A 15,501-nucleotide genomic window follows, 5' to 3' on the forward strand; every position below is an offset into this window, starting at 1 on the left:
AAAGTATTATTGAGATTTGAATTTTAAATTTATTAAAAAATATTTTTTATGAATAATTGTATAAACTAACAATTACATAATCAGTGAGGGCTCAAGCATCCACTGGCCCTACCCTTTGCCTGGATATCTACATGATAAGAAAGCCATTATTACCATGTCTGAATTGCATTCAGAACCACCTCCGGTGACCTCTAAAACATCAACTTTGACAGGAGATTTGAAAGTCAACAAGTTGATATTCATTTAAAAGTTTGAAACAAGTGAATTATAATTATCTTTCCCTTGATCGTTTGTTACTTATCCTTCATCTTCACTTCTTTTGCCTTAAGAATTTGTCTCCATAAGTAATTAGTTTTTTTTTTAATTTTACTTATAAAATATTTTTAAAAATATTAAAATATAAAATAAAATATTTTAATATTAAATAAATTTTTAATGGGAGAGCTTGACTGTGCTTGATCTTGAGCCTAAATTTTAAAGATATAAACTAAGCGTGGCCTAGTTTGGTCCAAACCACAAACACCTTTTAAGAACCAAAGATATTTGTATCCAACATCACATAATTGAAACTTAATTTTGACATTTATTCATCATTTATTTTAGGAATGTTAATTTTAGTGAAAGCAGATGAAGAATTTAATTTTTTATTTTAATGAAAATGGGGATGAATATTAAATTTTAGGATAAAAATGAGATAGGTATTATTTTAAATGTTTTATCAAGGTACGGGATGAGTAATGTAACATCTATCTTATACTCATATCGGATATATACATATAAATATATTTAATAAATTAATTTTATTTAATAATATAAATTTTATTTTAAATTAATTAAAACTAATATATTTATATTTAAAAAATACATATTTATAAAAAAAATTACATAAATGTGTAAACTAAAAATAAAAAACTAAAAAAATAATTTTTATTTTTATTTTTTTAAAAAACTACTATTGCAAAAATTATCCATTATTATTGGAATAAATTTAAAATACTAGTTAAGTATGATACTGAGATAGATACAATACAAAATATAAAAAATAAAAATAAAAATGTTCAATTTACTTTATACTCTCTCTATTAACATCCTTACTTCATTTATGAAATAATCTTGATTAACAAGTGATTGATTCAATCGATTAAAGCTAAACCTTTTCGATGAATAGGTCTTAGATTTGAGTTTTGTCGATGGTCACTTATTGTGATTATCTCAAATATACGATCTGTAATCGCTTATTTTAATTATCAGATATGACATATCTTATCCTGACTTGAAAGATTGAACAGTCTATCTATCTCAATTTTTTTTTACAAAAAAAAAGAATCTTGTCATTTTTCTTTCCATGTCTATTCACCTACTGAATTTCTTTGATCTGTCAAAATCATTTAATAGTTTGGGGAAAAATTTTCTATGGAGTTGGTAGAAATGTAGGAACACAATCTTTTCCTTGTTTACCAAACGTGCATGTTTCTTGAGCTTGTTAAATTTCAATTACCGTGTAAATTCTTCAATTTTGAATCTTTCAGTCTAAAAGTCCATGTAAGACAAAGGTAAAATAAAATTGACTTGATGAAATTACTACGAAACTTACAATCGAATTATAATTTTTTCATTAAGTTTCTCTTCTCTTTTCTTTCCCTCACCGTCCTTCGTGTCTCCCTTCCCCCGCCCCCCCCCCCCCCTTTTTTTTTTTTTTGACAATGACCAGGAACTAGACAAATATGCATCAACATCACCCATTAGATCAGGGTTTTTTTTTTTTTTTTTTTTTGCCAATACCCAATAAATGAAAGGATCATGACATGAAAAAAAAAAAGTTTACGTAAAATGTTTGAAATTTTTTATTAAAATTAATAGATTAAAAGTATTTTTTGTTACATCAAAAGCATAAAATCTTAGTATAAGTAAGAAAAAGGAAGAAACTTTAATTCGAAACTAAACTCTTAATGTTCCCTAAAACGTCTTTAACTACTAGATTAAAAATTTAGAAATGATTAAAAAATATTATTACATAAACTTGGTATGTAACTTTAAAAAAATTTTGATAAATTTTGATATATATTTTTAGGTATTTTTATTAAAAATTTGATAAAATTTTTATTGTTTAATAAAAAATTATTAAATTTTAATTATAAATTAAATTTTTAATAATTTTTTATTAAACTCTGTTAATTTATTGATATAAATTTTTATTAAAACTTTTATTTAATTATTTTTTAAAAAAATTATAAATTGTACATAAAAATTTTCATCCAAGATCTTTCTAGGAGTTTTTCCTGAAGGACGTAGCGAAGTTTCTATAAGGAGCAAACCCTACGAAAATTGAGCAACGATCTGGAAATTAGATCAGCTAAAGATATTTCCAGTTTGACCGGAGCCCCAATTAATTTCTTTGACCAGATCGTTTGGTGATGATTTGAAACAACATTTTCTATGGGAGTTTCGGAGAACATGCAACAATCCCAAAAATAAATCTCATATATTAATTTTTTAACAATGGCACTAGCCACCATAGACCATAAATTTGCACTTGATGTCCAAAGTTTGTATAAACCTTTTTCCCTTTTATTTTTCGGGTTAACTTCCATGGCTTCCGCACACTTATCTGAAGCATCTTCTTCTACCCCAAAATCTAAATATGAAGTGTTCCTAAGTTTCAGAGGTGAAGATACGCAAGAACTTCACCGATCATCTCTACGCAGCTTTGATAAGAGCTGGGGTGAACACGTTCAGAGATGATAATGAACTTTCAACAGGAAAAGACATCTCCTCAGAGCTGCTCAAGGCGATCCAAGAATCAAAAATTTCTGTTTTGGTCTTTTCAAAAGGCTATGCTTATTCCAGGTGGTGCCTTAATGAGCTTGTGAAGATTATTGAGTGCAAAAACAAAATAGGGCAGATTGTTATTCCAATCTTCTATGATGTCGAACCATCTGATGTTCGGAAACAGACTGGAAGTTATGCAAAAGCTTTTGCTAAACACGAAGAACGTTTTGAAGCAGATATGGAGATGATCAAAAGGTGGAGGATAGCTCTTTCAGATGCAGCAGATTTATCTGGTTGGGATCTACAAAACGTTGCAAGCGGGTATTAATTCTTTCTAATTAAGATAAACTATCCCAAAAATATGTTTAAGACATGCATGGCTGATTTATACATAACAAAAAAGTAAATTGAACAGAACCAATTTCGGATAACCAAATTCAAACATTATTCTTAATTGTGCACAAGGTTATATTTGATGAAAGTTGATAATTTGTAATTCAAGAAGAAAAATCTATATTTGTTTTTTGTTATATGAATTGCTTTCACATTTGAATATTCTTCTGATATAATTAAGTAAAGCATAATCCTCGATTGCAATCTTGGATTGTTTTGATTTCATAATTTGATCTGTACTCATTGGTTGGGGCAAATCTTACCCATCGCAACCTGGATACATTGTCTTTACCATCTACTATCTAAATTTGCAGGCATGAATCAAAGTTTATCCAAAAGATTGTGGAAGATGTCCTCAGAAAAATAAACCGCGTTTACTTGCATGTTGCCACTCACCCAGTTGCTTTAGAATCCCGCGTTGAAAAGGTAATGGAGTTATTAAGCATGGGGTCTAATCATGTTCCCATAGTGGGCATCTATGGAATGGGTGGTATAAGAAAGACCACCATAGCAAAAGCTATCTACAACTCTATCTGTGATGGGTTTGATGGAAGCAGTTTCCTTTCAGATGTTAAAGATATCTCTAAGAAAACTAATGGTCTTGCAAGCATACAACAGCAACTCCTTTCTGATATCCTGAATTTGAAAAGTATTAGGATTCATAATGTTGACAGAGGAATCAATTTGATCCAGGAAAGGCTTTGTCACCAGAGAGTTTTAATTGTTCTTGATGATGTGGATGATTCAACACAAGTGAATTCATTGGTTGGGGATCTAAAGTGGCTCGGTATAGGAAGTAGGATTATTGTTACAACAAGGGATGCACGTTTGCTGACTGAATTAGAAGTTGACAAAAGATATAATGTTGAAGAATTGAATCCTGAGGAGTCTCTCCAGCTTTTCAGTTGGCATGCATTTAGGAGTTCTAATCCCAAAGATGGTTACTTCCAACTTTCCAAGAGTGTGGTGGATCATGTTCAAGGACTTCCCCTAGCTCTTGAACTTCTTGGTTCTCATTTGTTTAAAAGAAGCCAGCTTGAATGGGAAAGTGTGGTGGAAAAATTGCGACACATACCTCATGACCAAATTCATAAGAAGCTTAGGATAAGTTTTGATACACTAGATGACCAAGTGAAAGCCATATTCCTTGATATTGCATGTTTCTTTATCGGACTGGATAAAGAGTATGTCATAAAAATACTAGATGGTTGTGGTTTCTTTCCAGTAATCGGTTTTAGTGTTCTCTTGGAGAGGTCTCTTATAACAATTGATCACCAAGATGGTCATACGCTTATAAAAATGCATGACCTGCTTCGAGACATGGGAAGAGAGATTGTTCGTGAAGAATCACCAAATCATATTGGAAAACACAGCAGGCTATGGTTTCATGAGGAAGTAGTCAGCCTACTAAAAACGCGCAAAGTAAAAGTTTACTAAAAACATTTCATACATATAAGTACATAAGTATTGTGATTGATCAAAGGGATGACATTCTGTGTGTTTTTTTTTTAGGGAACTGAAGCAGTGGAATGTCTTAGCCTAGATGAATCAGCCAGCAGGGAAGGTGTCATTGTGAGCAGTACCGAAGCATTGGCAAAGATGATCAATTTAAGATTGCTGAAAATCAATTCCGTACGTTTCACAAGTGGGGGCTATGAAAAGTTTTCCAAAGAATTAAGATGGCTTTGTTGGCATAGGTGTCCTCTAAAAGTTTTACCCCCCAACCTCGATTTAGACAACATGGCTGTTCTTGACATGCGATTTAGTAATGTCAGAAAAGTTTGGAAGGAGACAAAAGTAATTAAAATCACTTTGCAGCTCAATGACGCTCATTTTCTTTTCAGTATAAACAATTTCATGTTCTCTTTTAATTTTATTGCATACTAACTTTATTTAGGTCTGCGGAATCAAGATTAGATTTGAGAGTACAATTACGAGTGAGTAAGTTATTAACACCCTCACGTCGCTCGTTTGAAGAATGATATCAATTAAACATTTGTAATCCTTTAATTTTGATAATTCGATCTTTTTTTGTTAATTTAATTTCTTAAAATTTATTTAAAAATATATTTTCTTTTGTAAAATTAGTATTATTATTATTATTCTATAAATTCTCCGACACTTTAGCTGAATTTATAAAGAAAATATTTCGAAAAAATTGACCATTCACAAAATTCTCAAAATCTCATCATAAGATATTTTATTTATTTATTTATTAAAAAAATTAGAAACATCTCGACTCTTTGGTGAATTTTCAAAATTTATTAAATAAATTTTACGATTATCCCGATTCTTCGGTGAAATCCTAAAAATTTTTAAGTAAGTTTTAGAATCATCTCAACTTTTTGACAAGATTCTAAATACAATCATTTTTTTTATAATTAAAGGAATTTATTTTTTTATTATGATTTTTTAAAATTTTTTTTTATTATTTATTAATTATTTTTATTAAAAAAATTAGATTATCTCGACTCACCGGATAAATCTAAATATTTATATTTTGCTTGTATTAAAAAAATTGAACTCTTTCAATTTTCTATATATATTTTTAAAATGTTCAAAATATCAATTTTTTTTCATTTTTTATTTTTATTATTTTATAAGATTTATTTTAAAAAAATAAAATTATCATAAATTTTTACTTTTATTAATTATTAAAATAAAAATATTTTTTATTCTGGTAAATTTAATCATTTTGACATGCATAAATATTAATAACAAATTTTAAAATAAAAAAATAATATTTTAAAAAATTAAAAAAATTAAAAAAAATTATTTTTACCTAAACCGGACCGGTCAACAGTCTGGTCAGCGTGTGGTTCAGTCCGGCAATTCGGTCGCATTTAGCGGTTTAATTTTAGTTCAGTCAGACTGATCAGAGATCGATGGATAAGTACGATTATCCTGATTCTTCGGTGAAATCCTAAAAATTTTTAAGTTTTAGAATCATCTCAACTTTTTGACAAGATTCTAAATACAATCATTTTTTTTATAATTAAAGGAATTTATTTTTTTATTATGATTTTTTAAAAAAACTTTTTATTATTTATTAATTATTTTTATTAAAAAAATTAGATTATCCCGACTCACCGGATAAATCTAAATATTTATATTTTGCTTGTATTAAAAAAATTGAACTCTTTCAATTTTCTATATATATTTTTAAATGTTCAAAATATCAATTTTTTTTCATTTTTTATTTTTATTATTTTATAAGATTTATTTTAAAAAAATAAAATTATCATAAATTTTTACTTTTATTAATTATTAAAATAAAAATATTTTTTATTCTGGTAAATTTAATCATTTTGACATGCATAAATATTAATAACAAATTTTAAAATAAAAAAATAATATTTTAAAAAATTAAAAAAATTAAAAAAAATTATTTTTACCTAAACCGGACCGGTCAACAGTCTGGTCAGCGTGTGGTTCAGTCCGGCAATTCGGTCGCATTTAGCGGTTTAATTTTAGTTCAGTCAGACTGATCAGAGATCGATGGATAAGCAGGTCGCGGGTTGACGCACGGATCTTCAAAGCTCAAAACGACGTTATTTTGAGGTTTTATTGAAACGACGTCATTTTGGCTTTAGTAGTTTCTATAAAAGTAAAAAAAAAAATTTTCTCATTTTCTCTTCCCCCTCTCTCTCTCTACACTCTCAGATCGTCTCTCTCTAGACGATCAGCCCAGTTGGTTTGGCTGCCATCACAGTCGCTCCGACCACCATAAGTGGTCGTCGGTCGATTGTCGAAAAATGTCCAAAAACACTAAAATATTCTCCTCAACCCCCTCTTGCCAGATCTGAACTTCTTTTCACCAAAAACAGCCCCAATCGACGTAGATCGAGATTTAAAGTTTTGGTTTGCCTTTTTTTTTTCAAATAAAAAACTAACTATTTTTTGTTTCTTCAGGTCTTGCTTGGTGCTGGTTCTTCCCTATGGGGAGGACTGTGTTTATTTTTTTGGCAATGTGTGTTTTTTTTTTTTTTTGCAACGTCCCCCCTTTTTTTTTCGTCCTTCTTTTGGATTTAACCAGAAGCTTTATTTATAGAGATTCGACAGAAGGAGTGGCACAGGGCTCGATATGGGGTGCAAGCACGAGCCCCATGTCTTTTTTTTTTTTTTTGTCATATCCAGCAATGGTAGGGCTAAAAGCCTAGGATAAAATTTGTAGGGCATGGGAGAGGGATATGGTATGGTGGGTAGGGTATGGTGGCAGTGGTGCCAGGGAAGGCACCACTGACATCCCTTTTTTTTTTGTTTTTTCTATTCTTTTTTTTTTGTATTTTGAATTTTTTGTTTAATTTAATAACAAAAATAAAAGGTAGGCTGGGCTTAAAAAAAATAAAATGGGCTTCGGGCCTAATCAAAATCAAACTTTAAGCCTAGTTGAATTGAAATCGGACCTGAAGCCTAATTGAATTAAAATCAAGTTTTGACCCGATGGCTCGAGAATTAAAATTTGATAATCAAGACTTAATTAAAATCCAAACAAATTTAGTGTCTACAATAATATTACATAAGATTTATCTAAAAAATCAAAATTCATTTAAAAATAAAAAATTTTAGGAACAAATTTAGGTTTTTCTTCTATTTATGTGAAATTTTATATAGTGGTTATAGTCCTCTAAAGTGGAGAAAAAAATAGTGGAAGTGCAAAAAAAATGCAATTATTTATGGTAAGCTTTCTTTGAAAGTATAATGAAAAATTTGGATAAAGGAACCAAATTTAGATAATCAGATAAATAATTTCTTATGTTTTTCTTTTTCAAGTTTTCTATGTGGATAATAATTTTTAAGTTAAGAAAATAAAATTAATTTATTTTCCAACACCAAATCAATAACTCTAAACTTGGTGACTTCTTTTATTTTAATCTTAAAAAAGAATTAAAAAGTTTCTAAATCCTCCACTAATAAAAGATGCAAATGCATGATCTAAAACTTTTTTTATGTTTGTAATGTAAGGTAAGTCTAGGACAATGAAAGGTAAAGATTCGAGAGTGTTAATCTTATTTTAAAAGTGAAAAGTGAAATGTGAAAGATGTTTATTTATATATTGATTCATGTAATCATTTATAAAACATTATATTTAGTAAATTTTGAAATTTAAATTTTAATATTTACAAATCTTTTTTTATTATTGGGTTAATAATATCTATAATCACTAAACTTTGATCTAAATTTTATGTTGTTATCTAATTTTTAAAAAATTTTATTTAGATTTTCAATTGTCTAAAGTTAGTTGACATCTCATATGATAGAATAGGATAAAATTCTCTTAAAATTTAAAGATTAAAAATGAAATTAAGTTAAAATTTAAATATTAAAATAAGTTTGCAATTAATATATTCTTTTTCTTAGATTTTAGAGAATAGAGAAGAATAAAAATCGAATAAAATTTAAATTTAAAATTTAATTCAATTAGTTCATATAATTATTTGTAAAAAAAATATTTTTAATAAATTTAAAATTCAAATCTCAATAATATCTTTTTATCCCATACTATAACTGTTTAAAAAAAAAAAAAGAATTTCATAAGGTTGTGTTTTGGCAATAATAAACAAGGAAAAATAAGAGGAAGAGATTATTTGGTGTGTTTATCCACTGCCGCACAACCTTAAAATTACTACTGCCGCACCAAGCAAGTAAATAAGAAATCTCACTTATTACTTCGTAATAAATGGAGGAGAGTGAACAATTTCATAATCAGTGAGGGCTCAAGCATCCACTGGCCCTGCCCTTTACCTGGATATCTACATGATAAGAAAGCCATTACTACCATGTCTGGCTTGCATTCACAACCACCTCCTGTGACCTCTAAAACATCAACAAGCTGAGATTCATTTAAAAGTTTGAAACAATTAAATTTTACCTGTACCTTCATTGTTTGTTATTTATCCTTCATCTTCACTTCTTTTGCCTTCAGAATTTGTCTCCATAAACCTTCCTTCATAGCACCGGTTGTGTTGCTTTAATATGTCATTTTCTAGGGGGGTTGGTAGAATTATATATACACAATATTTCTTCTTTACCAATTGCCTTAATGTTTCTAAAATTTATCCAATTTCAATTACAGTGTTTTTACGAGTTTTTGGTCTTTCATTATAAATTCTATATCAAAGATAAACATAAAAACAAATTTGACTTGATATATATCAAACGAAACTTACAATTGAATTATGATTTTCTCGTGAAGTTTCTCTTCCCTACACTTCCACTAATCACTAACTTCTGTCTCTCTTTGATGTTTAATTTTTTATTTTAATTTGGACAATGATATAGTATTCATTTTATACTCATATCGTATATATATAAATATATTTAATAAATTAATTTTTATTTAATAATATAAATTTTATTTTAAATTAATTAAAATTAATATATTTGTATTTAAAAAATATATTTATAAAAAAATTACATAAATGTGTAAACTAAAAATAAAAAAAACTAAAAAAATAAATTTTATTTTATTTTTTAAAAAACTATGAGTGCAAAAATTATCTATTTGTGATAAATTTAAGATACTTGTTAAGTATGGTACTGAGATTGATACAATATAAAATATAAAAGATGAAAATAAAAAATATTTTATTTATCTCATTACTCTATTTATTGACGTCTTTTATGAAATAATCTAGGCATTTTCCTGTGAATTTCTATTCTCCTGTTGAATTTCTTTGGTCTGTCAAAATCATTTAATAGTTTGCGGCAAAATTTTCTGCGGGGTTGGTAGAAACGTAGTAACACAATCTTTTCCTTGCTACCAAACGTCAATGTTTCCTGAGGTTGTTAAATTTCAATTATCGTGTTTTCTAAATTCTTCAATATTTTGAGTCTTTCAGTCTGAAGTCCATGTAAGCCAAAGGTAAAATAAAATTTACTAGACGAAATTACTACGAAACTTACAATCGAATTATGATTTTCTCATTAAGTTTCTTTTCCCTTTCCTTTCCCTCACCATCCCTTGTATCTCCCTTCCTTTTTTTTTTTTTTTAACAATGATCAGGAACTAGATAACTATATATCAACATCACCCATTAGATCAGGTTTTTTTTTTTTTTTTCCAATACCCAATAAATGAAAGGATCATGACATGAAAAGAATAAAAATTTTAAGTAAAATTTATAAAATTTTTTATTAAAATTAATTAAATTAAAAGTAATAGATTAAAAGATATTATTACATGAATTTGGTGTGTAAATTTTTTTTTAAAAAAAGATAAAATTAGATTTTTTTTTTATAGATTAATAAAAAATTTTGATGAAATTTTTATCGTTGAAAAAAATTTATTAAATTTTAATTATAAATTATATTTTTAATAATTTTTTATTGAATTCTGTTAATTTATTTAAATTTTTATTAAATTATTTTTAATAAAAATTTTTATAAATTTTACATAAAAATCTTCATCTAAGGTCTTTCTAGGAGTTTTTCCTGAAGAACTTGGAGAAGTTTCTCCAGGGAGCAAGATCTACGAAAATTGAGTAACGATCTGGAAATTGGATCAGCTAAAGATTTTTCCAATTTGACCTGGCCCCCAATTAATTTCTTTGACCAGAACGTTTGGTGATGAATTGAAACAACATTTTCTATGGGAGCTTCGGAGAAAGTGCAACAATCCCAAAAATAAATCTAATATATTAATTTTTTCACAATGGGCGTAGCAACCGTAGACCATAAATTTGCACTTGATGTCCAAAGATTGCATAAACCATTTTTCCTTTTATTTTTTGGGTTAACTTCCATGGCTCCCACACACTTATCTGAAGCATCTTCTTCTACCCCCAAATCTAAATATGAAGTGTTCCTAAGTTTCAGAGGTGAAGACACTCGCAAGAACTTCACCGATCATCTCTACGCAGCCTTGATAAGAGCTGGAGTGAACACCTTCAGAGATGATAATGAACTTTCAAGAGGAAAAGACATTTCCTCAGAACTGCTGAAGGCCATCCAAGAATCAAAAATTTCTATTGTGGTCTTTTCAAAAGGCTATGCTTATTCCAGGTGGTGCCTTAATGAGCTTGTGAAGATTATTGAGTGCAGAAACGCAATAGGGCAGATTGTTATTCCAATCTTCTATGATGTTGAACCATCTGATGTTCGGAAACAGACTGGAAGTTATGCAAAAGCTTTTGCTAAACACGAAGAACGTTTTGAAGCAGATACGCAGATGATCAAAAGGTGGAGGACAGCTCTTTCAGATGCTGCGGATTTATCTGGTTGGGATCTACAAAATGTTGCAAACGGGTATTAATTCTTTCTAATTAGGATAAACTATCCCAAAAATATGTTTAACACATGGATGGCTGATCTATACATAACAAAAAAGTAAATTAAACAGAACCAATTTTGGATAACCAAATTAAAACATTATTCTTAATTGTGCACAAGGTTATGTTTGATGAAAGTTGATAATTTGTAATTCAAGAAGAAAAATCTATATTTGTTTTTTGTTATATGAATTGCATTCACATTTGAATATTCTTCTAATAAAATTGTCCTGGTGATGTGAAAGTAAAGCATAATCCTCGATTGCAATTTTGAATTGTTTTGATTTCATAATTTGAGTCTGTACTCATTGATTCGGGCAAATCTTACCCATTGCAACCTGGATACATTGTCTTTACTATCTACTATCTAAATTTGCAGGCATGAATCAAAGTTTATCCAAAAGATCGTGGAAGATGTCCTCAGAAAAATAAACCGCGTTTACTTGCATGTTGCCACTCACCCAGTCGCTTTGGAATTCCGCGTTGAAAAGGTAATGGAGTTATTAAGTATGGGGTCTGATCATGTTCACATAGTGGGCATCTATGGAATGGGTGGTATAGGAAAGACCACCATAGCAAAAGCTGTCTACAACTCTATCTGTGATGGGTTTGATGGAAGCAGTTTCCTTTCGGATGTTAAAGATATCTCTAAGAAAACCAATGGTCTTGCAAGCATACAACAACAACTTCTTTCTGATATCCTGAATTTGAAAAGTATTAGGATTCATAATGTTGACAGAGGAATCAATTTCATCCGGGAAAGGCTTTGTCATCGGAGAGTTTTAATTGTTGTTGATGATGTGGATGATTCAACACAACTGAACTCATTGGTTGGGGATCGAAATTGGTTCGGTGTAGGAAGTAGGATTATTGTTACAACAAGAGATGAACGTTTACTGACTGAATTAGAGGTGGATAGAAGACATAAAGTCAAAGAATTGCATTATGAGGAGTCTCTGCAGCTTTTCAGTTGGCATGCGTTTAGGAGGCCTAATCCGAAAGATGGTTACCTCCAACTTTCCAAGAGTGTGGTGGATCATGTTCAAGGACTTCCCCTAGCTCTTGAAGTTCTTGGTTCTCATTTATTTAAAAGAAGCCAGCATGAATGGGAAAGTGTGGTGGAAAAATTGCGACACATTCCCCATAATGAAATTCAGAAGAAGCTTAGGATAAGTTTTGATACACTAGATGATCAAGTGAAAGCCATATTCCTTGATATTGCATGTTTCTTTATCGGAATGGATAAAGAATATGTCATGAAAATACTAGATGGCTGTGGTTTCTTTCCAGTAATCGGTGTTAGTGTTCTCTTGGAGAGGTCTCTCATAACAATTTACCAAAGTGATCAAACGCTGAAAATGCATGACCTACTTCGAGACATGGGAAGAGAGATTGTTCGTGAAGAATCACCAAATCATATTGGAAAACGCAGCAGGCTATGGTTTCATGAGGACGTAGTGAACGTACTAAAAACACACAAGGTAAAAGTTTACTAAAAACATTTCATACGCATAAGTACGTAAGTATTGTGATTGATCAAAGCCATGATATTCTTTTATTTTTAAGGGAACTGAAGCTGTGGAAGGTCTTAGCCTAGATGCATCAGCCTGCAGAGAAGATGTCATTGTGAGCAGTACTGAAGCATTGGCAAAGATGATCAATTTAAGATTGCTGAAAATCAATTTCGTACGTTTCACTAATATGAGCTATGAAAAGTTTTCAAAAGAATTAAGATGGCTTTGTTGGCATAGATGTCCTTTAAAAGTTTTACCACTCAACCTCGATTTGGACAATCTGGCTGTTCTTGACATGCGGTTTAGTAATATAAAAAAAGTTTGGAAGGAGACAAAAGTAAGTAAAATCACTTTCCAGCACCAATGACACTCATTTTCTTTTCAATATCAATAATAATTTCATGTTCTCTTGTAATCTTATTGCATACTAACTTGTTCTTATTCTCTTTTTCTTGTTGTAACAGTTTCTCCACAAGCTGAAAATACTAGATCTCAGCTATTCAATATACCTTGTGAAGACACCAAACCTTGCTGGACTCTCAAATCTGGAAAGACTAGAATTTGAAGGTTGCACAAGTCTGATTAAGGTCCATCAATCCATTGGGCTGCTGGAAAGACTAGTAATCTTGAATTTGGCTGAGTGCAACAACTTAAGGGAACTTCCAGACAGCATTTGCAACGTAAAATCTCTTGAGACCCTGAATCTTAGTGGTTGCTCGAAACTTAACAGGTTACCAGAGCATTTGGGCAAGTTGGAAGGTTTGAGAAAGCTTCTTGCTAATGGATCAGCTATTAAGCAACTGCCTATTTCCTTGGGACTTTTGAAGAACCTTGAAGAGCTATTATTAGTTGGATGTAAAGAACAGTTGACTACTAAGTCTTTGTCCTCATCCTTCTCAAGATGGGTTTCACCAAGAAGTGCAGGTTTTTCCACATTACTACCTGCTACGTTTTCTCGTTTAAGCTCATTAACAAATCTTAATCTTGGTCATCGGAACTTGTCTGACGATGACATTTCTATTGATTTTGGGTGTTTCCAATTTCTTAAATCATTGGGTTTAGACGGAAACAAGTTTTGTAGGCCGCCAGTTGGAATTAGCAGTCTTTCTAGGTTATTGGAACTAGGTTTAAATGATTGCACGAACCTTCAATCAATTCCGGAGCTTCCTCCAAATTTACAAGTCTTCCTAGCAAAACGGTGCACATCAATCTCTAGATACCCAAACCTATTCAACATAGGTGCGAAGATTGTGCATCTCGCAATAACGAATTGCCTTGAAACGGTGGACACGTGGGATCTTCGTCATCTCGCACACTCAACGACCCTCTTGAGATGGTCACGTTCGCAAAAGGTCCTCTCTCTCTCTCTCTCTCTTTGTTAAATTGTTAATATTCATAACAGGGATTTCATTGAAACAGGGGGGTTTTATGCCCAAGCCTAAGCATTTAGAAGCTTGCATCCCGGCTAGAGAAGTGCCAGGTTGGTTCAACTATAAAGAAATGGGATCTTCAGTATTGTTTCGTGTTCCTACACTCTCAACTGGTGAAACGCGAGCTATGATTGTGTGCGTTGTTTATTCGATCAAAGATGAGCATAATGGAAGTATTGATGAATATCTTACCATACATTTTAAAAATAAAACCAAGGTCTATGAGACTTTCGATGGGTCTTTCGATGATATTTGTGATAGTAAGATAGGTCAAGACCATACCTGGTTATGTTATATAACAGCCCGTGGCTTTGTGAGCCTAAAATGGGATGAAGGAGATGAAGTTGAAGTTTTAGTTGAGGCGCATTGTGGGATTCTCGTCAAGCAATGTGGTGTCCATTTACCAAATATTCGTCATGAATGAGGTAGAGGTATAACCGGATTAATATAAAGTTGATTGCCACAGCACTGTTCAAAAAATATTTTGAAGTTTCACTTTCACGTTTTATCATTTGTGGGTTTTGATCTAACATTACGTTGAATTTATTTAATTATATACAGGTTTATAGGTTCGTCTATTCCAAGAAGGCAACGCGTGAAGAAAAAATAGGGTGGGATTAATATATTCGGTACAAGCACTAATCAATTGAGTAGAGCGTTTTTTATATTTAACAAAAAAAATGTTTCAACATTTGAGAGAAAACTCTTTAATAGTTAAACTTTGTAATGATGGTGGTACATGTAAGATTGAGCATTTTCTTTCAAATTGAGCTTGTCATTTTTCACTAACTTAACAACAATGCTTCACCGCAGGTTATTTGGACTGATTCGATTGAAGGAGAGTGAAGTGTGGCTGCTATTAGAAAATTAAATTTTGTTTATTTTATTAAGATTTAAAATTGCTTGGATTTTTTTATTTTATTTTCACTTTTGTTGTATAAAATTTGATGGATTTTATTTGATTTCTCTAATGTTGTTTTTTGTTTTATTTTAATCTAATTTAGAGTATATTTAAATGGATGGTGAAATTAATTTTTACAATAATAAAAAAAAATCACGGTGACGATAAAATTAAATACTTTTGATGATGATTTTAGATTTCCAACCAAACCTATTTTTATTGAA

At 30.3% G+C, this 15,501-nt stretch overlaps 1 protein-coding gene and 1 pseudogene across 4 annotated transcripts; both read left to right on the forward strand.

Moving 5' to 3' along the window:
* The first annotated feature begins 2,589 nt into the window (after positions 1-2,589).
* Positions 2,590-4,744, forward strand: LOC111287768 (disease resistance protein RPV1-like; annotated as a pseudogene). The gene is made up of 2 exons (XR_016341353.1): positions 2,590-3,090; positions 3,477-4,744. The product of XR_016341353.1 is annotated as a disease resistance protein RPV1-like (transcript).
* A 6,160-nt stretch (positions 4,745-10,904) lies between these two features.
* LOC111287769 (disease resistance protein RPV1-like) lies at positions 10,905-15,375 on the forward strand. 3 transcript variants are annotated; one of them, XM_022878446.2, is made up of 5 exons: positions 10,905-11,409; positions 11,812-12,913; positions 12,999-13,283; positions 13,411-14,298; positions 14,366-15,375. In XM_022878446.2, the coding sequence occupies exons 1-5, from the start codon at positions 10,907-10,909 to the stop codon at positions 14,798-14,800; spliced, it is 3,213 nt and encodes a 1,070-aa protein (XP_022734181.1). In that variant the 5' UTR covers positions 10,905-10,906; the 3' UTR covers positions 14,801-15,375. The 3 variants fall into 3 exon arrangements, with proteins under 3 accessions (XP_022734181.1, XP_089615148.1, XP_089615149.1); XM_089759022.1 differs by lacking the exon at positions 10,905-11,409 and having other exon boundaries at positions 11,746-12,913; positions 14,366-14,807; positions 14,938-15,375; XM_089759023.1 differs by lacking the exon at positions 10,905-11,409 and having other exon boundaries at positions 11,746-12,913; positions 14,366-14,801; positions 14,938-15,375.
* Positions 15,376-15,501: the final 126 nt, after the last annotated feature.

Source organism: Durio zibethinus, chromosome 4 (genome assembly GCF_047325235.1).
Source record: "Durio zibethinus cultivar Kanyao isolate XHJ-2024 chromosome 4, ASM4732523v1, whole genome shotgun sequence".
Lineage (NCBI taxonomy): Eukaryota > Viridiplantae > Streptophyta > Magnoliopsida > Malvales > Malvaceae > Durio > Durio zibethinus.

What these genes read in the sequence shown, in the direction of transcription:
- LOC111287769 (XM_022878446.2), top strand. Translation starts at nt 10,907, where the DNA reads ATGGCTCCCACACACTTATCTGAAGCATCTTCTTCTACCCCCAAATCT. An exon ending in CTACAAAATGTTGCAAACGG is followed by an intron (nt 11,410 to 11,811) that starts GTATTAATTCTT and finishes CTAAATTTGCAG; the next exon opens with GCATGAATCAAAGTTTATCC. An exon ending in AAGTTTGGAAGGAGACAAAA is followed by an intron (nt 13,284 to 13,410) that starts GTAAGTAAAATC and finishes TTGTTGTAACAG; the next exon opens with TTTCTCCACAAGCTGAAAAT.